Source organism: Mobula hypostoma, chromosome 25 (genome assembly GCF_963921235.1).
Source record: "Mobula hypostoma chromosome 25, sMobHyp1.1, whole genome shotgun sequence".
Classification (NCBI taxonomy): domain Eukaryota; kingdom Metazoa; phylum Chordata; class Chondrichthyes; order Myliobatiformes; family Myliobatidae; genus Mobula; species Mobula hypostoma.
Genome location: NC_086121.1, coordinates 14,662,927 through 14,685,833, shown reverse-complemented (window position 1 = coordinate 14,685,833; position 22,907 = coordinate 14,662,927). Strand labels below are relative to the sequence as shown.

The 22,907-nt window shown below is 37.6% G+C and overlaps 1 protein-coding gene across 2 annotated transcripts in view; it reads right to left on the bottom strand.

Moving 5' to 3' along the window:
- prkcz (protein kinase C, zeta) overlaps positions 1–22,907 on the bottom strand; it is a 395,150-nt gene that overhangs the window by 93,851 nt on the left and 278,392 nt on the right. For both annotated transcript variants that reach the window (XM_063033456.1, XM_063033457.1), the window contains 7 exons: positions 20,334–20,431; positions 16,798–16,884; positions 14,068–14,203; positions 13,156–13,243; positions 11,775–11,894; positions 8,496–8,575; positions 579–668 (listed from right to left, as the gene is read on the bottom strand). In XM_063033456.1, the coding sequence (XP_062889526.1) occupies positions 579–668; positions 8,496–8,575; positions 11,775–11,894; positions 13,156–13,243; positions 14,068–14,203; positions 16,798–16,884; positions 20,334–20,431 (699 nt within the window). The remainder of the gene's footprint in view (positions 1–578; positions 669–8,495; positions 8,576–11,774; positions 11,895–13,155; positions 13,244–14,067; positions 14,204–16,797; positions 16,885–20,333; positions 20,432–22,907) is intronic.

Sequence of the window (22,907 nt, the reverse complement as noted above, 5' to 3'; positions counted from 1 at the left end):
TTAAATTATAACATTTAACTAACTAATCCAGTTTTATTTCCTGCTTTTACTGATACGGAGTGCTCTGAGATCATCATCATGTCAAGGGTCAATGACACAGAACTACAATGTGTGAATTCCACTGCTGTGTCTGTTCATTTTTCTTTCCTTAGTTAAAAAAAAGTCTTCCATTCAAATGAACAGTTTTCTGGATAAACAAGTGATTTTGCAGGGAAATATCTGAGTGTATTATTCAGCCATAAGTACATATTCCGAAGTAAAACTTACCTGTCTAATCCTTAGCCCAGTTTTATTGGATAAGATGCAGTAATTCATTCTTTGGTCACAATTATTTAAGTTCATGGATATATTACCATTAATAGTCCACAAAATAAGAATGATATGATTCAGGTTATTATCAGATTATTATTATTCCCTCATAAATCAATTATGCCAGAGCAACGTGCCTTTTCTATAAGAATAACGATATATCAAGAGGTCATTTGATTATCTCCATGAGGCAAGGCATGGAATCTGGAAGGCTATCTGTCCATCAAGATCAACAAATGATTGACAGCCTGCCAAGATTTATTACTCACCAGATCCCAGTCTATGCTGCGGAAAAAGGTATGAGTCTGGATGTCAGCAAACCCTGTCTGTGATTGACACCCAAGTCGCTCTTTAGGATCCTGTGAACAATTAATATGAAATCTATTGCACTGTCTGGTCAAAGATAATTAGAAAAATATATTGCAAATCTATTCCAAAGATATAAATGCTCTAACACTTAAACAGTTAAAATACTTGGATTTAAAAATGCAAATACTTGGATACAAGGTTTAACTTTATCCTGTACGAAAGATACTGCACTCAATACAATTTGTGGAGCTTCATTTTGACATTTGAAATTGTCACCTCTGTGGATATAAGAATTCACTTAAAGCCAATGTTGCTTAAAAACATGATTTCAGAGTTTTATCAAAATAACTAACCCATCATTTCTTTGTATATTTTTATTCAAAAATCTTAATTTGCAATGCCTGTTTGTCAGTGTTAAGATCTAGATTTTTATAGTTCAAGTTCTTGAAGTTCAGTGCAAATCCACTGAAAATTCCAGCTGCTTTAAAAAAACAACCCAAGAAATAGGAGGCATTAGAGTTATCTATGCAAGAGAACACTTTCATTCAAGAGTGACCTTGGATGCTGTCTGTGGAATTTGCATTTTCTTGCTGTGAGCGTGTGGATCTTGTCTGGAAACAGATTTTGACCCACATTTCTAAGACATGCTGCTAAATTAATTGGTTATTTTTAGTTATGTTTTAATGCATGTTTAATAGCAAAACAAATCGAAGGGGAATCAATGGGCATGTGTTAGAAAACTGTTGCAATGATACAGGGGAATAAAGAGGGGGAATGAATCTAATGGGATTGACGCCTTGGGAATTGAGTGAACCTGAAGAATTGAATGGCTTCATTATAAGAACTGTGTCTTTATAAGAAAATCATCCATTTACCCCCACTCACTTCTTCCTGTCAGTGAACAATCCTCCAACCCTTTGAATCATACTTTATTCAAATGCCTTTTGGAAACCCTGGTACTTCTGAAGCAATTTTTCTTTTCGTGAGATCCCACAAGTGAAAGCCCATGGGATGCAAAGCAGGGTGGGAAATTAGATCCAAAAATGACTTAGGAGCAGGAACCAAAGAGTAATAGTTGATGAGCATTTTCAGGAGGGCTATTGCCTGCTGTGCTCCATAGGGTTTCGTAGAAACAACATCAGATACAAAACATTTGTTCAGTGTAACTGTCATTTTATTATTTCCATTAACTCCACTGGCTTAGCTACCAGCAGGCTAAAGTTTACTTTTGCTGCACTCTTCCTTTTTATACACTTGGAGATAATAACAAATTATTATATTCCTTGCATACTGACACACATAAGCTCCCCAGTGATCAAAAAGATAGCAAAATAGTGCAGGAAAATAAAGCACATGGTAGATGACATGTCATCCTAATGCAAGAAAGAACCAGGCTGATTACAAATAGTTCAGAGGGCTAGTAAAATAGAAATTCCAGAAAGAACATGATAAACAACTGGTAGCAAATATAAGTGAAAAAATAAATATTCTACAGACATGTGAACATACTGAAAAGAATAGCCAAACTTAAAGTGGATAAATCATCTAGTCTGGGTGGAATGCATTTCAGGTGGCTGAGAGAAGGCAGGAAGTGCAGAGCCCTAGACACAATCTTCTTAATACATATTGGTTTACAGAAATGGAAAACTGCACTTATTACACACTTATTCAAAAAAAGGTGTGGGAATAAACTCAGTAATTACAACCCAGTTAGCTCCTCTGATGAGGAAATACAGAAAATATCAATTAGGGGCAGAATTAGTCATTCTTTTGGACAAGTGTGGACAGATTAGAGAAAACCAGCATGGAATTGTTAAAGGCAAGTGGTGTCCAACTAACTCGATGTAATTTTTAATGAAATAACCAATACAGGTTCCCCGAGCTTATGAACATTCAAGTTATGTACAGCTGTGCATGTGAACAATCATCTGGGAGATTGGTGGGATAGATTTGTTGGCTGCTGTGGGACTGCAGGCATTTTCTGCCATGTGGGAACTTGATTTATGTCTGCACTTCTGACTTGTGAACTGTTCGGGTTACAAAGAGTTCACAGGAATGGAACCCTGCTGTAACCTGAGGAGGCCCAGTAAGGCTGAAAAAGGAAATGTGCTAAATTTAGACTTCCAAAAGGGATTTTGATAGACATCAATAAGATTAAAAGATGAGGAATGAAAGAGGCAAGAGCAGCACAGAGACAATTAGCTAAGCAACTGTAAGGAGAGAATTATAGCAAGGGATATTTTTCAGATTGGAAGGAAGTATGCAGTGGAGTTCCCAGGCCACAGGACAAGAACCATTGCCTTTCTTAATATACACTTAATAATTTGGACTGGACTGATTTCTCCTCTATTTGTATAATTGATCTCCTCACATCCTCCTCTGTTCCAAGCAGAACAACCCCAACTTCTCCGGGCTAAAGACCCTCATCCCTCAAATAACTTAATTAAGTCCTTTCTGCAGCCTCACCGAAGCCTTCACGTTTTTTTCTCGAGTATATTGTCTAGAACCTGACACAATATTGCAATCACAGCCAAATCAATATTTTATAAGGGTTTGCCATAATTTGTAAAGTCCAAGATCTTGTTTCAGGGTACAACTTTTATATTTGTAGACATCTCAGAACTTGGAGGTTTAGTGAACAGTGAAGAGATACTAATTTACAAAGGAGATTTAAATAGGCTAGTGGCTATGGCATAGATAGTAATGAAACAATGCTGAGTAATATGAGATTTTACTTTTTGGTGAGATTAATTACAAGAATATAGGCGTATGACTATAAAGAGATACAAGAACAGAAATCTAGAGAAATATGTACATAATGGCAGGGCAGATCCAGAAAGTAGCTTAAAAGGTAAACAAGATCCTGGACTTTATAAATAGCCATAAAATAGAAGAGCAGGGAAATTATGGCAAACCTTTATAAAATATTGGTTTGGCTGTGATTTTAATATTGTGTCCAGTTCAGGACTTAATTAAATTATTTGAGGGTTGGGGGTCTTTAGACTAGAGAAGCTGAGGCTGTTCTTCTTGGAACACAGGAGGATGTAGGGATAGCAGTTACACAAATAGTGCAGAAATTGTTCCTACTCATTGGGGGGGGGAGGTTCAAAAACTGAGGACATAAAACAAAATAAATGGCAAAAGAACCAGAAGTGACAGGAGGAACAATGTTTTTCTATGATGAATGGTTGGGGTCTGGAACGCCTGCCAATAATAGTAGTGTAAAGGAGAAGTGTTTGAGTATGTGTGTAAGAATTTGAAAAGCTTTGGAGAGAGGGCAGGGTAGTGGGGCTTTGTGGACCACTCTTGCATAAGGCTGGTACAGACTTGACAGGTTGAATGTTTCTATGATATTCTGTTTTCTCCCATGCTATTAAACTTTTAGTTGGTTTTTTTGCTGGCTTTTAAAACGCTCTATTTCTCTGGCCTATCACTATTCTTCACAATATTATCAGCTTTTTTTTTCCAACAAAGAACCATGTTTAATCTTATCAGTTAGTCATAGATACATCTCTTTTCTTGTAATTGTTATTTTTCTGTTCATACATCTTGAGTTCTATTTATATTACTTTCTTGTCTACAATCATAACATTTAAAATAATTTCTGACTCTATGTTCGTGAATTCTCCCTTTATAACTATGTAACTGCCTTTAAGATTAAACCCTTGATCCATCTGTTTCACTACTGATGACCACAATGTATATTTCTATGGTGCGTAGCCAAGTGGTTAAGGCATCGGTCTAGTGATCTGAAGGTTGCTAGTTCAAGCCTCAGCTGAGGCAGTGTGTTGTGTCCTTGAGCAAGGCATTTAACCACACATTGCTCTGCGACAACACCGGTGCCAAGCTGTATGGGTCCTAGTGCCGTTCCCTTGGACAACATCGGTGGCGTGAAGAGGGGAGACTTGCAGCATGGGCAACTGCCGGTCTTCCATACAACCTTACAGCCTCAGTCAACATCGAAAATCGATGGACAGCCAAAGAAGAAGTTATCTCTATGAAGCTGATCAAATGCATGATCTTAAGACTGCCTTTGCCAATTTATTTATATATTCTATTAGTTTACTTCTCCATTTACTTGATATCTAGTTTAGATTAATGAATGTTATTTAATACTTGCAGTATTATTCGTACTATTTTTTCTATCATCCAGTCATTTTTTAAGCATTAAATAAAATATCCCAATTTTACAATAGCTATAAGACAAAGTATACACCTACCTTCTGGTAATAAGAACCACCACTTCTGGAGCACATCTTCTAGCTACCGCACTTAATTCCCCACACTCAACAATTTCCTGACTGTTGGTCTGCTTTGGTTATTGCACAGTCTATTGACAATATCACAAACCAGCAATACCTGAGTATCATTACATAGTGAATACACTAGAGGAACTCAACTCACTGCAGCTTTTTCAGTTCACTTGTTGAGTTGCTACTTATTGATAAGCTAAGCATAGAGCTCCCTGTCAGATAGAACTGTCTCAGTACAATAGGGAAATTAATGAGGGTAAATTGAGACACATTGATTCATTTCGATTGGCAATAATCAGGGAAGGAAATACAAATGCTACATTTTAATTATAATCTTCTATCTGGGTACTAAGCAACAAAATCCACTATTTATGCACTAAGCGATAGACAAGGGGAAAGTGCAGATGCAATTGCAATAATAATACAACTGTGACATTTACAATTTCATGAGTTGGAAATATAACCTGAATTTGACAAATTCTTCCACTGAATTGCCCCTTAACTAGTCATGCCATATAAAGCACTCCGGAGGAGGTTTTGCCAGAAGTTGCAGTGTATTAGTAAGCACGGTATGTAAGATTTACAGTGTCTATTGGCGTTAAGCAAAATACAGATCAAATCCAGCATCTAATTAAGAGTATGCATTAATGAGTGGGAATATATGGTCCCATGGGGTGAAAGCAGCTCTGAACCTCCAGATGCGGGTTCTCTATCTCACTTTAAAAGCTTCATTTTCAGCATGGGATTGTAGCCAATTCTTGAACACTACGGTAGGCTGGCAACCTTGTAATTTTTCCAGTTATTATGGACGTAACACACATTTTTGACAGGGTTAACAAAGAATTAACAGGTATCCCAAGAGGAAGGGTTGCAAGTTGGTCCAAGTGGAGAGGACTTTGGAACACTACAGACAAGCTAGTACCTACCCTTTGCCTCTCATACATATTTCCAGCATATGTTAAGAGTCCAAAATTCCCATTCAGTACAGTTTGTTCAGGATACATTACACTCTGAAATTTATTTCCAATCTTATCAATTTAGGCTGAAAATTATAAAAGCAAATGGTTCTTATGCAAATAACCTTCCATAATTTCTGCAAAGTTTTCAGCTAAATGCTTTGAAGTGAAGAAAAATTGAACAACTGTTAAATTTTAAAACCTGGATCTCAAGAGTCTAAAATTACTCAATTTATGATTACTTATGATGATACCTTTATAGTTACTTAAATTATAAATTTATTTTTTGTTGCTTGTGAGCTATTCTGTAGTATAATTGATTGGTGAAAAAAGGTTTCAAGAAATAATAAGAAATTGTGGAACAGTATGGAAACATTCTTGAATTATGAAGGGAAGATATCACTTCTAAAAAGTTGCAAATATAGGTTTGCAGTTTGAATTATAAAAACAATAATCTGATGTTGAAACAGAATATTCATTTCAAAAGTAGAAGTAGAGCTATCTTGTCATAGTTCTCCTAGCTAATTTATGGACAACCCTTTCCAACTTTTTTTGAGTTAGTCAATACTATGCTTTTTCAAAGATGTCCTCATAAAGTATACCATCAATTTGGATTTAATTTATAATTTAATTCTGGACCATAAAGACAAGAAGAAATATGTACTGTAAATAAGATTGAAAAAGTGCAGAGAATATTTACAAGGATGTTTCCAGGACTTGAGTCCCTGAGTTATTGGGAAAGGTTGAATAGGTTCAGACTTTATTCACCAGAATGTAGAAGACTGAGGGGAGATTTGATATAGGATACAAAATTATGAGAGGTATAGATAGGGTAAATGCAAACAGGCTTTTTCCATTGAGGTTGGGTGAGACTACAACTGGAAGATAAGGGTTAAGGGTGAAAGGTGAAATGTTTAAGGGGAACATGAGGGGAAACTTCTTTATTCAGAGAATGGTGAGAGTGTGGTATGAGCTGCCAGCACAAGCGGTGGATGCGCCATTGATTTCAATATTTAAGAGAAATTTGGTAAGGTATTTGGATAGGTACATAGTGAGAAGGGGGCTGGAGGGCTATGGTCCTGGGGGAGATCAATAGAACTAGGCAAATTAATGGTTCGGCATGGACTAGACAGACCAAATGGCCTGTTTCTGTGCCGTAGTGTTTTATGACTCCATAACATCACTGTTTACCAGGCCTTGCTAATTACCAGCCGGAGAAAATAATTGCACAGAATTTAGATTATATTAGGCTGTACTAAGGCTTTTAGGAAAAATTAAAAATGAATCAAAGACTTAGAGGAAAATTCATAGATTCTGCAACTTTTTTTTCTGCAGTATGGTTGTAATGGCTCCTAACATCTAGATGTCACTTCTGGATTTCCATCAGAAAAACAAAATACAGTCCGGATGCCATTAGAGTAGCAAAAGACTTTAGTTGTGCCTGTGAAGCTTAATTTTTAAAACCTTTTAAAGGGTTTTCCTGAATTTGTCCCAGCCCAGTACTGGAAATTTAACTCAGATAACTTCTAAGTTATTTTCTTCCAGATTATCTTCAAGCTGCCCAACCTATGTCCTCCCAGTAATTCCATACATCTACCCAGGCTTGCAATCCTCAAGTAACCTGATTCACCAACCGTCAATCACCCACTCAACACACAAATTCACTAGTCACTTCATTTCCCCCCTTGTCAACCTACCATTCATGGATTATGAAATTACTCCAATCTACCGATCCCCTATCTCTATCCACATTTTTACACAGATGCTCTTGCACCCACTGAAGATCTAACCTCTCCTTCAATGAACCACAGACCACCATGACCAGAACCTCATACCAAACCCTCATTTCACTGTTTGCCTCTTCCCTCTATTCTTGCACTTTCCTTTTTATGGGCGAACAATAGACTCATCAAACAGATAAAGGTAAAGGAGCTCTGAACTTCAATGACTGGGCACACTGCTTCATCAAAAGGTATTTATAACACATAAATACAAATTCAAGGACTTTGAGGTTTCAGGGCAAGTCAACTTACAAAGGCAAGCATACTCATTCTCTTTCAACTTGTGAATTTGCGATTAAATTCATGGCTATTTCTTGTTGACGTATTATCTCAGTTCAACACGGCTCACCTCATAACATTTGTACTTCAGGCTCACTCCATTCCTAGTGTCAACATAAACGATTGACCTATTACACTGCCAGGCACATTGTCCTTCCTTGGAAATACCAATGCTGCAGTGCAGTTGGGATCCTTTCAATTCATTATGTATCCGCCCAACTCTTTGAAAGATCCACACTTCTGATCTTTTTTCAACTAACCTTGTTTTTGCTATAAGCATTTTTCCAGTTGCTTTGGAAAATTACTCTGAACCTGTCTTTATCACTTTCTGGAAGGACTTGCTTCTTAAAGAGTGTTTTTTCATGTTACATCTTGCTAGTTTGCCCACCATCTGAAATCCACACCCTCTAGTCACAAACCTTTCTGCCACTGAAATTAGTTTCTCTTTATTAATTTTAACAAAATCCATCATGATTTTGATTGTTGCCATTGAATGCAATAAAACAATCAGGTGAACAGCTCATTTTCTCCTCTTTGTTCAAAGCTCATTATTGTCTTTGGATGGACATTTTGTCTTAAAATCATGGTTTCAAAGACTAGTCTCTTACCTTATTTAGAAATCCCTTCAGGACACTGGCAGCTTTTACAGAAAGTGATCTAGGAATTCGAATGGGCTTCTCCAGAATGACTACAAGGATCAAAAAAAAGTTGCATTTATGATGGATGATAATTTTCCTTCAGTCCTCAATCATTTCTTCCATCAAGTTTTCAATATTTTAATGTTTATTTTACTTCATTAGACCAACTATAGCTGAAGGACAGAGGTGGGTTAATGAGAGATCCTATTCTTCAGTTCAGAATTTAACCTTCAACTGCTGGGATCAAATTTTCTCCTTTTGCATCCTTGGTTCCAAACAAATTTCTTGGTTATCTAATCAGTTCCCAGCAAGAATCTCACTGCATAAAACTATTTCCCAAGCTGGTATGAGATATTTAGTATTTCAAGAATGGACAGCAGGCACATTATCACTTTACTACTAATGGAAGTGCTACAGGTTATTTTTCAAGACTGATATTCTACATTATTTTTAATTGAAATATTTACCACTGAAGTAAAAATATAGTCTGAAACATTTTGCTGGTGGCATGATAGAGACCTCTGAACTCTCCACTGCAAAACCAACATCAGAGATGAGCTGAAAGACAAATGTAACGTATCTGACCTCCCACCACTGCTGGACTCAGCACCAAGTCCAGGGACAAAGAACTAAAGTACCAAACCATGGAGCCAGATGCACCTCCATTCTTTATAGCAATTATACATGAGATATGTAGCAAGGCCCCATTTGTTCTGGTTAGGTTGCTAAACCTTAATTGAAAAGACAAGTGTTTTTATTCTCCTTACATTATTTAATGCTTTTATCATTTAAATATGTTTTAAATATATCATTAATATACTGTTTTCATTTATTTATGTCCATTTGAACTGTTTTTAAATTTCTCCAGTCATGGGGCAGCATGGTAGCATAGTGGTTAGTGTAACGCTATTACAGCACTAGTGAAGTGGGTTCAATTTTGCCACTATCTGTAAAGAGTTGTATGTTCTCCCTGTGACTATGTGGGTTTCCTCCATGTGCTCTGGCTTACTCCCACATTCCAAAATGTTGGGGTTAATAGGTTAATTGGTCACATGGGCGTAATTGGGAGGTATGGGCTCATTGAGCTAGAGGGGCCTGTTACTGTATTGCATTTCTAAATTTAAAAAATCACAGCGACCAAAGGCACGTGCCATAGCATGTGCTACCTGAGGGCTAGTCACTGCTCATGCACTATTTGGTTTTCAGTTTGAATGCAGTAGCAAAGACTGGAGGACACTTTCATCCAAAGTATAGTAAAATTCAGTGAGTAAGGGAAGGGTCTCATCCAGCACATTTTACATTATTAATCTTTCGGAAATGGGCCCTGGCAAGGCCCATTACCCAGTCCTAATTGCTCCTGGGAAAATAGTGGTGAGTTACCTTCTTGAATAGCTGCTGGATTTCTGGTCCCAAGTGTTGTTGGCAGAGAGTTGCAAGATTCAGATTATAATAACGATTCACAATATATTTACACATCAGTAAGCTGCATGATTTGATTTGTCCTGGCCAAGTATTCATATTGTTAGGTAGATGCCAGTGTTACTGAAGGTTACTCATGCCGAAGGTAGAGAGTATTCTAACAAAATACTGACTTCTGCCTTGTAGATGTTGCAAAGGTTTGGCATGTCAGAAGACCAAGTCACTCCCTTAGGATACCTAACTTTTGATGTGGTTTTGAGCCAAGGTGTGTATATAGCCATTTGAGTTGGTCAGTGGTAACCACTGGATATTGTTGGAGATGACCAAATGATCATCTTGCCATTGAGTGTTTGAAAAAGCATGGTTCTGGCGCATGGTATTCATAACTAAAGTGGACAGTTGTCTGATCCCATAGCCTCTGCTGAACTGAGTACACTCAGCAATTTCTTGATGTCAAATGAAGTGAACTGAATTGACTGTAGTCAGGCTTATAGGATGGTGCAGATCTCAGGAGGAAGCTGAGACCGATCAACTACTTAGCACTTCTGGCTGAATGTAACTGTGAATGCTTCAGTCTTGTCTGCTGATAATGGGGATAATCATGAGTTTCCTCCTCCGACTGGCTTTTTAATTGTCCATTGCCATTCACAGCTAGGTCTGAGGAGCTTTGATTATTGTGAGATCCCTTATTTCGACCTATTGCATGTTGTTTTTGTTGTCTAGCATGCATGTAGTGCTATGTTGGGAACTGATCACTTTCTCCACTCCTCAAAGAGTTGATACCCTGGCTGAAGAATATGTTAGGTTGTGTGGTATATTGTATATTGTTGCTACAAAGACAGTCCATAGTGCCTAATGGATGCCTAGATTTGAACTGCCATAGCTGTTCTGAGTTAATCCTGTTTACACAACTGTAGTGCCACACAATGCAATGGAGCATTTCCTCTGAGTGAAATGGGATTTCGTCTACGCACGGACAGTGCAGTATAATGCACTTCTAATGCTATCATGGGCAGATACATCTGCCACAGATGTTATATAGTTTCATTATTCATTTTTAATAGTAAGGAGTAAAATAAAGGAGGAGAATAAGCTGGTTTGGTTGTTTGGGTGTGGAACTGGAGAATGAAATTTCTAAAATATCATGTCAAGTATGCTGAAGGCATGGCCACCAATGGTGAGATAATGGGATGAACAAGAGGTTTGATATGGAAGAAGTGTATTTTGTAAGGTGGAGGTTGGCAGTGGTGAAAGGAGAAGGAAAGGGCAAAGCTTTGAAGCTATTGAAACAAGGATGTGAGATGTAAATTAGAAGACATTAGAAGATGTCACATGCCAGCAAAGACAGGGAAGGTGAGCAAAGGGATGGGAGGTGAACATTAGGATTTTATATGTATTAGGTGAAGAAGTGTGCAGAAAATTGAAGACAGGAGTTTATCTGGAAATGAAAATGGGTGAATATTTCAATAGAAGGAATGAGATAAGGGAAGTGGTAAACAATGTTACATAGATACAGGTAGATAATTGCAAGAACATCATGTTGGAAGATAAATAGACTGCCAAGGTTATAATAATCTGTTGTTTCAAAATAGACTGTGACATTCAAAATAATAGAATAAGTGCTAAGAGTTCAGTAGATAGAAAATTTGAAGATATAGACTTCAAATACTTAACCAGAAAAAACGCTATTGTCCAGAAATGGATGTCGGACAAACAGATAGAAGAGGTAAGTTGTCACATGTGTGTTCAGATGATGTTGCCAAAAAAGCACCAAACAGATAAGGATGGAACATAGAATTATTCTTCCTGAGCCACTTATCCATGGCTAACCTTGAAACAGATAATCCTCGGTATTCATGTCTGGATTGTCAGTGATGATGTCAAACGGGGATCTTCCAGCCATCATTTCAAACATCAGTACACCAAGTGCCCACCAATCTACACTGAAACCTAGTGAACAATAAAAAACATTAGGCAGTGTTATTTTTTGTAGAAATTCCTTTCTCCATCATACATACCCTGGAACAGGGGTTCCCAACTTTTTTATGCCATGAACCCCTACCATTAATCAAGCAGTCTGTGAACCCTAGGTTGGGAACCCTTGCTCTAGAACCACCCATTTAACCACTAGTATGTCATCTCTTCCCTCATCCAAGAAAAGGAAAAAACAACTATCCATATTCACAAACTATTTTATTAATAAACTAACCTGACCAATTATTTAAAAACCCAGCTTTCTAAGCATAAATATTGTCAATGTCAATGGACAAAGAAGTGGCAGATGGGATATAGTGTAGGGAAGTGCACGGTCAAACACTTTTGGCAGAAGGAATGAAGGCATGGACTATTTTCTAAATGGGAAGAAAATTCAAAAATCAGAGGTACAAAGAGTCCTCATACAGGATTCTTTAAGGGTTAACTTGCAGATTGAGACAGTAGTAAGGAAGGCAAATGTAATATTAGCATTCATTTTGAGAGGACTAAAATACAAAAGCAAGAACGTAATGCTGGGGCTTTATGAGGCATTGGTCACATCACACTTGGAGTATTGTGAGCAGGTTTGGTCCACTTATCTAAGAGAAGATGTGCTAGCATTGGAGAGGGTCCAGAGGAGGTTCATGAGAATGATCCCAGAAATGAAAGGGTTAACATATGAGGAGTGTTTTATGCTTCTGGGTCTATACTTGCTGGAGTTTAAAAGAATGAGGGGGGGACCTCACTGTCACCTGTCGAATACTAAAAATATAGTGGATGTTTCCTATAGTGGTGGAGTCTAGGGCACAGTATCAGAGTTGAGGGACATCCATTTAGAACAAAGATGAGGAAAAATTTCTTTAACCAGAGGGTGGTGAATCTGTGGAATTCACTGGCACAGATAGCTGTGCAGAACATGTAATTGAGTATATTTAAGGTGGAGATTGTTAGGTTCTTGATTAATCAGGTTGTCAAAGGTTACAGGGAGAATGCAGGAGAATGGGATTGAGAGGGATAATAATCAGCCATAATGGAATTGTGGAGCAGACTCAATGGGCCGAATGGTCCAATTATGCTCTTATGTCTTATGGTGTTATGGTCTAACTTACAGATGATAAAATTTTAAAAAATCATTAGCTTGAAAAGTAACTTAAAAACCCTAATTTAAGTACTTTTGATACACTGTACAGTTAATGAAACCAAATAATGCTAGCTGTATCTTTGTTATGTTGCTCACCATACTCTTCTCCTCTCAATATCTCAGGTGCTATATAATTAGGTGTGCCACAGAAAGTACTGGTAGTGTCACCAGGTCCAAGTCCTTCCTATGGAGGAAATAGAAATTACATGACAGCAAAAGTAGTATTTGGCTCATTATAATACCTAATAACTGGATCTTCCAATTTTTTTTAAAATTTAGTGCCTTAAAACTAACTTGTTAAGTGTATTGATGTTAAGCTGTAGTACAAATTTGAATAATGAGATAATTGACTATCAAGATAAAGAGTTCCAAATTAAGGAGAACGAGCATTGGTATGGTACATGGTACTTTTGTGAATATGGAACAAGCCAATGAAATAAAGCATTTGATTCTCTGTCAATAATTCATACTTTTCCCTGTATATATCCAAAACTGTAAGATTTCTAATTTATAACATCTGCAAGTATGTCCCCAATTATAGTTAAGCTCAGTCATGCTCAACATTGTAAGCAAGTGTTTTTAAAGTCCTGGTACAACCTGCTGCATTCACCAGCAACTTTGATGTGTGTTGTTTTTCTTTCTCTCCAGTCAGGGCAAAGAATGACATTGTCGTGAATAACAAATATATTAATATTATAGGATTGATCCCAAATTTGCCTGATAGCTGAGCTGCTTGTGCCAGAGAGCAATGAAAAAGTCAAATATGCATATCACCTCCCATACAGTGCTCGCCCAAGAAGAATAAGCTATCTGCAAATATTCATTTAAAATTGAGTTGGGTATAGCTATTTGATCAAATATGTACTGGCAATGCCCAGCTCACTGCCACATCAATGAGCTAATGAAGGTTTCAGAAGGAGAAAAATTATAAAGGAAATAGATTTTCCCTTTGTTAGGATCAATTCATCTGTCCGTCTTAACTATTGTGGCTATAGGCAAGCAACGTACCTTGCACATTCCATAATCTGTTAACTTGATGTGGCCATCAGAATCCAAGAGAACGTTGTCCAGTTTCAAGTCCCTGTATATGATTCCTTTGTCATGAAGAAAGTTGAGAGCAATACAAATTTCAGCAGCATAAAATCTACAAGAAAGTAAACAAACTGGTAATTGCATTAACCGCCATTACAGTACATCCCTGTCCTGCTAATTTATGCCATGCTTCCAGAATTATTAAGTTACATTTATATTTCTCCTGAAATCATTTTCAGCATATAGCCAGCCATTTAAGGTTCTACACAGGGAATAAATTGCCCTAAATTAAAGCAACTGCTGAGTCCCATCCACTCATCACATCTTTTACAATGGCCCGTTTTTCTGTCACAGATGATCCCTCACATGGAACATGAACTAATAAATGCCAGTACTTCATCAATAACTGAACTGAGAATAACGCCTTTTCTTGAGCTAATCATCAGCCAGACAGATTGAATGCAGGGAGCCTGTTTCCCTGGCTGTGGAATTTACTATGAGGAGTGACAGTCTTAGATTACAGGCCCAGATTGAGGACTGAGATGAGAAGAAATCCCTTCAAATTGTGTGGAACCTGTGGAATTTGCAACTGCACATGACACCAAATTATTGTACATACTTTTGCACCCTCTCCAAAATCCCCAGAAGACAATGCATTCTAACAGCAGAGGGGAAGGTACAGGAGGAGAATAGGGTCAAGGTACCAGTGGGAGGAGTGTTGGGGTGATGGACAGATGGAAAGGAGAGGACAAGAGTCATGGAGATGAGACCAGATAGATCAGGAGGAGGAGGTGAGGAATTACATCATCTTCAGCTATTTGTCATCTCCATTTACATCCACTCTCAGCTTAATGTGCATATTCTCCCTGCCCCCATCTGCCTATCAACCTTCCCTCATTTGGATCCATCTATCACCTTCCCCTCTCCTGGATCCACTTATCACCTACCAAATCCCTGCTCCACCCCTTTCCTCCATCTTTTATGCAGACCTTCTTTCTCCCTCCCATCCTTTAGACCAGATGAAGGGTCTGGGCTCAGAACGAATGCTATCCATTTTTCTCCATAGATGCCGCTAAACTGCTGAGTTCCTCCAGCATCTCACATATTGTTCCAGATTCCAGCATCTGCAGTCTGTGTTGCCAACTATCCTGGTTGATCAGCTAGGTTCTGACTCTATGCCAACGCATTAAAATGTGTGTGTTGGAGGCAAATTGAGTTTACATGCCAAGAGTTTAGCACTAACACCAAACTAGGGTGTCTCATAGATTCTGCATTGAGCCCGTCAGTTATTTGCCAGTCACAGCTGACAGAAATAACACAACCATATTTATTTGAATGGGATCACATCCCTGAATACGGTTACATGATTTACTGATTTCCCTTTAGATTGCTTGAAGGATTTTAAGGTATCTTTAAAGGTTTAAAATAATGATTGAAGCTTATTTTAACTGTTTCTAGATGTCTGATTACCACTTGCAACCTGCTCTGACATTTAGGATTAGAAGATCAGCTGGCTGGCTCTGCATAACAGAGTGTGAATGTGCTGGCACCATAGGCAGGCTGCTTAGTGGGCCACATTCATATTAATTCCATTGTTCAAAGCCCATGACATTTTTAAAAGTGGCACCAATGTACACAATGTGAAAGATAATTTTTTCATAGTTCAGGAAAACTTCAGTATTTTAAAAATTGATAATCTTCACATTAAAGAGAAAAAACACAAATTAATCATGGATGCCTGTTCTTAAAATTTAGTGATGTTTTGAGACCAAACTACAAGATTATTAATGATCACATAATTCTAATGAATTTCCTGGCTTATATTATACATAGAAGTCCAGATGGTTATTAATGAACTAGAGTACAAATCAAAAGAAAAGACTCAAGCGTTATTATGAACCATTAGATCAAAGTTAAAACGCTTATATGAGGCCTCAAATCATGGAATAATTTCCTGCAGTAGATTCAGAGAGGTAAATCTGATATTTCAATAATATTTTCAATTTTGGTGGAGGCCTTAAACCATGAATTAGTGGCACTATTATTAAATATAATGATTCCATTGGCCATTCTACAAATTCCATAGATTTTGAATATAGGGCCATACTACCTGGTTATTTATTAAGGTATCAAAATTGTCTACATTACTAAGCAGCTTATTAAGTCCTAACCAATCAGATATATTATATAAAATAAAACTATGTCTAATGATGGTAAATACACATTCTCAGTTAATCACTATTTCGTCATTTGTGTCAGAATAAAAATGCATGGGCAGGAATGCAATGCAATGCAAAAGGAAAGGAGAAAAAAAGAAGAGAATCAAAGAATTACAAAAGGAAAACAAGCTTATTTTTACATTAAATGTTGCTTCCCTCTATCTGCTGAAATTGCTCTGCAACAAGACAAAAGCTATTCTACAGGTAATTTGATATAGAAGCATGATTTACTCCAAAGCCAAAAAGCAGGGGCACATACCATGTTAATTACAATAATCACCTGGATTCATAACTATCCTTGGCTAGGGTATAATAACTACTTTTTACCACAACGAAAAGCTACTCCATCTATCTCATTCCACCCACCAAAATACGTATTTCATATCACCATTATTTATCTTACAGTCATCAGTTTAGATTTACAAGTGGTATTATCCACAATTGTTTTGTTCTTAGTTCACGACAGAAGATGTAAAACATCTTTTACCTGGCATGTTCTTCAGGAAGCTTTCTCTGCCTTTGCATATGAAACATGAGGTCACCGCCATTGACGTATTCTATAACCAAAAACAACCTAAAAGATACATCACAAAATAATTTTCAATAATTACAATGCACAAATCATTGAAAACTGCAATACTGCAAATACAGTGACATCTGTTTATAAAATGCTAAATGTTCTGTGCATCTGAAGTTTCAGTGCCATGAACTTATACATTGTGCATTATTAAAAGCTTTTATTCAGCTTTTGCACATTTTATGAGATTGCGAATATATTTAAGGGTGAGATCTTGTTCATATGATTGTAACATACTGTAAGGTTTCACTGCTAATGTAATGGCCTCTCTGTAATGTTCCACTGCTAAGGTAATGGTTTCTCTGTAGCAGCAATGTTCCGGTTATGACTAGAGATAACAGAGCATGTTAGCCAATGAGCGGGATGTTGTTCTTTCTTGTGTGTCTGGGAGCATCGATTTCGCGGTCTTTTGCCACGGAGAGATGAGGAGAGAAGAGGCGAATGAAGAGGGTTGGTAGACCGCTGGACGGAGTGGACTTGGAACAAGGGTCCGAAGGTCAGTGACGATCGTAGGAAGTCGATGGTGGACAATGGCCTTATCAGTGAGCTCCAACATTTGCACATAATACTGTTTCATGAGAATCGGCCCTTTTGTTTTGTTTCTTTACTAACCTTATAGTCAAATTAAGAATTATAAAGCTCAATTGTTGAATCGCATATTGTGTACTGTTTGTTATTTCGTGGTACTGATTTGTAATAGGGGACACATCACGCAGCATCCACGCAAATGAGATTTTAAGTTTGGTCGTGCTGGGGGTTATCATCCCCTAGATTAAGCTGGTAGCCAAACTGAGAGTTACATGATAATACACAAAGTCCAGGATTATCAACATGGAAAGACAGCTCCATTGTTCATCAAATCATGAAAATCTATGGCACAGAATGAGTCCACACAAATTACTGTGTCTATAACAAATAAAAAGGTGCCATTGAAATGTATCACACCTTCTAGCTCTCTGTCTGGAAACCTATAGATTTTAAAAAATATGATGAGGACTTCTACCTCTAACACCTTTTTGGGCAGGGAATTTTCAGAATAATCTCCCTTCTTACATAACTATTTGAATGCTGATTATTTTTTCCTCTCAATTCACCTCTCATTCTCCTATTACTTTAAGAGTTTGCCCACTAGTTACTGACCTGCATGCTAAGTGAAAAAGAATTTTTACAATTTACCTATTCTGGGCCCTTCATAATTTCTACTTCTCTATTTAACCTCCCTTAGCCTCCTCTTTCTTAGGAAAACTAACCAATCTATCCACATAATATTTATTTAGCTCTAATACATTTCTGAAAAACTCGTCTGTAGAATTTCTGGTGCTGTCAAATACGGCAACATGAACAGTGGCCCGACAATAGCTATCTACGATTCAAGCATGATCTCCTTGCATTTGTATCCCACATCTTGGCTAATAAAGGAAAATATCCTGTGTGGCCTTATAAGCCAAACTCAGTTCTGAAAAACATTGTTGACCTGAAATATTACTTTTGTTTTGCTCTTCACAAATACTATCTGCTGAGTACCTCTAGCATTTGTTTTTACATCAGATTTCCAGCACCTGCAGATTTTTTTTTAACTTCTAGATTACCTATTTCTCCTTGTTAGGTCATATGAGTCATTCCTATGAGACTATTAACTATCGTTCACTGTCACTCACAATGACACCTCTCAAAACACAAGCATGTTAGAGTGTCTTGATGCTTTTATAAAATTATAAATAACACGCCCTGGTGCAGATTTCAAGCTGGAAACTTATGTTCATTTGATTGAATTGTAATATCATAGTGAACTGCTCCCTGTAATAGACCATGTATATTGCTCTATATATAGGATGACTGTTTTGTTTTCAATAAGCAGAAAGACTACATAATACCTGTCCAAAACATAGAAGAAGTCTTAAAATACAGCTTTAAATAACAAGACATGATAATATAGGCAAATAATATATGTGTTACTTGTATTTCTGCTGCTTGGATGTATGTGTCATCAGGTCTCATTTTTGTCATTGTGATTTGAACCAAAATATCTCAAGAAAGTAAGCTGCAGGAGCAGTGTGATTTTAAAAATCCCTTTTTTCTGCTTTATTGAGAAAACAGAGCAATTTACATTGCTGAATGATCATCAGGAGAGCCAAGCTTGTTAATGTTTTAGTCTCCAGTTTGTAATCTGATAAAGCAGCTTTGTGGGGTGGGACATTTTAAGATTTGAGATCACAACCTCCTGTTGAAATCACAAAACCTTGATAAGAAATTATGCCAAAAATCAATTAAAATGCATACCAAGGATGCTTCCTTAAAATTTTGATCCAACCAACTTGTTAAAATTTGATCTATCAGAAGACCACAATCTGCGTAGATTGGAAATAACATATCTACTTTGTTAACAGGGTGTGTTAACTTAGTCCACTGATCTACTCTGTCTACACCTATGACAATGTGGCTAGGTATAGTTCAAATGCCGTCTATAAATCTGTTGATAATATAACCATTGTTGGCAGAATCTCAGATAGTGACGAGAAGGCATACAGGAGCAAGATATACCAGCTGGTTGAGTGATGTCATAGCAACAACATTGCACTCAACATTAGCAGGACCAAAGAGCTGACTGCGGTCTTCAGAAAGGGTAAAATGAGAAAACACAAACTAATTCTCATAGAGAAATCAGAAGTGGACAGGGTGAGCAATATCAGGTTCCTGGGTGTCAATATCTCTGAGGACCTAACCTGGTTGCAACATATTGACGCAGCTATAAAGAAAGCAAGACAACAGCAATATTTCATTAGGAGTTTGAAGAGATTTACATTTGTCGTTTGTCACCTAAAACACTCAAAAACTTCTACAGATGTACTGTGGAGACTATTCTAACTGGCTGCATCACCATCTGGTATGGGAGGAGTAGCTGCTACTGTACAGGATTGAAGTAAGCCGGAAGAAAGTTGCAAAATTAGTCAGCTCCATCATGGGTATTAGCCTCCATAATATCCAAGGCACCTTCAAGGAGTGATGCCTCAGGAAAGTGGCATTCATCATTAAGTAGCCCCACCACCCAGATCATGCCCTCTTCTCATTGCTACCATAAGGAGGGAGATACAGAAGCCTGAAGGCACACACTCACTGATTCAAGAACAACTTCTTCCCCTCTACCATCCAATTTCTAAATGGACATTGAACCCATGAACTCTACCTCACTACTTCTTTAAAATTTCTATTTTTGCACTACTTATTTGAACTTAACTATTTAATATATATGCTTATACTTACTGTAATTCAGTTTTTTCTCTATATTTATCATGAATTACATTGTACTGCTGCTGCAAAGTTAACAAATTTCACAACAAATGCCAGCGATATTAAACCTGATTCTGATTTCTAATTAATTGCAGAGGGGTCCAATGAAAAAACCAACAAGAAAGCAAAAAGCAATTTTAGTAAGGAACATTTCTTACCTGCTTTCTGTTTGGAAACAAGAGTGAAGACCAACAAGAAATGGGTTACTGGAGGCTTGTTCAAACACATGTTTTTCTGTCTGTACCCAATCAATATCCTGCAAAGAAAATATAATCATGTTGTGCATTGTCTAAGTAATCAGTTACACATCCCCCTTGCTCCAATCAATCGAATTTGGTGCCAGGGCATAGAAGACTTAACGAAAAACATAATACGTCTCTACCCCATTAATCTTTTCAATTTTCAAACTGGCATAAGACAAAAGTAAGAGAACACCCAAATAGGTTTTATCTAACACAAATAGAAGCTTAGCAACACACACACAAAATGCTGCAGGAACTCATCAGGCCAGGCAGCATCTATGGAAAAAAGCACAGTAGACATTTTGGGCCGAAACCCTTCAGCTCAGTTTCCAGTATCTGCAGATTTTCTCTTATTTGTGATAAGTAGCTTTTATCATTTATAGTAGTGTTTATAGGAAAATGTACAGGCTATACCGATCATAATCAGCCCATGATCCACAAAAGCCCATTCCATCTTTCCTTATCAATCACATAATTATCTAGCACAAGTCCAGCATAATTCTTTCTATTCCTCTAGAAGCAAATACTGGTGTTCAATTTTTGGACCAATAAGAAATAGGAAAATGAGGAAACCATTCAGTCCTTCAAGTCTGTTCCACCATACAAAGGGACTTAACTCCTTTGTGTCATTTTCAACAAGCATCCTTACCCAAATTTGTGAATACAAACTTCTCGGCACAATGAGGGAGAAAGAAGGTTTTAGCGCAAAGAGCTGGTAAACAAAAACACAATCAGAATTACCTTTCAAATATAAAGCTGTCTGCATTAAAATTCCAACCTATCAATCCAACCATGCACCATACATTATGCAACATGGTCAGTTGCACTTATAGGCAGATGAGAACAGCACAGAATCAATTATATTATGTTAAGGATCTGCTCTTTTGGCTTTTCAGTAATATTTTCAATCCTATTTTACACAGCTGCTTGTCTACTATTTAAAAAGACAATACAATGTCTAAACAAATCTTGACACTAGTGGGTCGAATTTCTACTTGCATACATGAGTTGTATCAGTACAATTGAGCCAAATGGATGAAACCAATGTAATTGTTCAGGGAATTTTGAATACAATGGTGACCTGAAGTTTCTTTAATCTTTCACACTCAATTCAATGGAACCGGACCTTGTCACCAAAACAGATCATGCACTAATGCTGAAGTTGCAAGGTTCTGCTGATTGCATTGACATTGAGAATATTTAATTTACTTGGAAATTTTAGTGTACAACAATGAAACTAATGAATGATTCAGCACACTTTTGGCTTCTGAAACACAAGTAACTTTCAGAAGTAATTTTAACAACAGGAATTCTGCAGATGCTGGAAATTCAAGCCACACACATCGAAGTTGCTGGTGAACGCAGCAGGCCAGGTAGCATCTCTAGGAAGAGGCACAGTCGACGTTCAGGACTAAAATGATATCCTTTTTAAACATACTGCTTAGATGGAATAAGCTTTGAGATGTGAAATTCAGCGCAAGAATTACAGTTGCTGGTCAATCCCCAGAAGTTAGGTTGCTGGTAGCTGCTGTTTTCCCTCATCTTTGTTTGAATGCATCAGAAAGTGTTTGCCATTAGAGGAACAATGTATCCCAGCACTAAGTGCGCACACTGTGAGCCCCTACCTGCCCCAAACCAGCCTAATAAAGAGCCTTTGCACAGGCTTTTTTCCACTGAGGTTGGGTGGGACTACAACAGGTCAAGGGTTAAGGGTGAAAGGTGAGAAGTTTAAGGAGCCCATGAGGGGAAATTTTTTCACTCCGAGGGTTATGAGAAATGAGCTGCTAGCACAAATAGTGCATGTGAGCTCAATTTCAATATTTAAGAGAAGTCTGGATAGGTGCATGGATAGTAGGGAAATGGAGGCTAAGATCCTGGTGCAGGTTGATGGGAGTAGGAAGTTTAAATGGCTTTGGAGTTGACTAGATGAGCTGTACTTCTCAATGACTCTAAGGCCTTGGTGATTCACTCCATAGCAGAGCCATATGGTGATGGGATAGTTGTCTCTTTGCTGCAGGACAACCAGAGGACAGGGGTGGCACCAGTTCCCAACACAGCATCATGCATCTTAAGTCTTCTTTTGAAAGTACTGAAGCTACAGACCTGTGATTATTGGACTTCAGGACCAACAATCAGGATTTCTATGCTAAGAGCAAAATCAATGTTCTATGGGGCAGTGATAAGTGGGATGCCAGTATGAAGTGTTCAATGACAACTTTTCTTTTTTTTTATAAAAGGATCTCTCCTCTTGAAACAAACTTACAATACTGCTCTGTTGAGAATGTAATGGCATTTTCACTGAATAGATAAACTAAGATATTTTCAAAAATGCAGGCAGCCTCTGGGTTATCCTTCCTTCCTTGCGCCCTTAACTCATGGTGGAGTCGTCGGGGCGCCGTCATGACAAGCTTTGCACCAGTCTGTTCCATCTGTCGCGGTTGTGTGCCAGAGCCTGGGTCACCACAAATGTTTTCCCTGTCCATTCTTTAA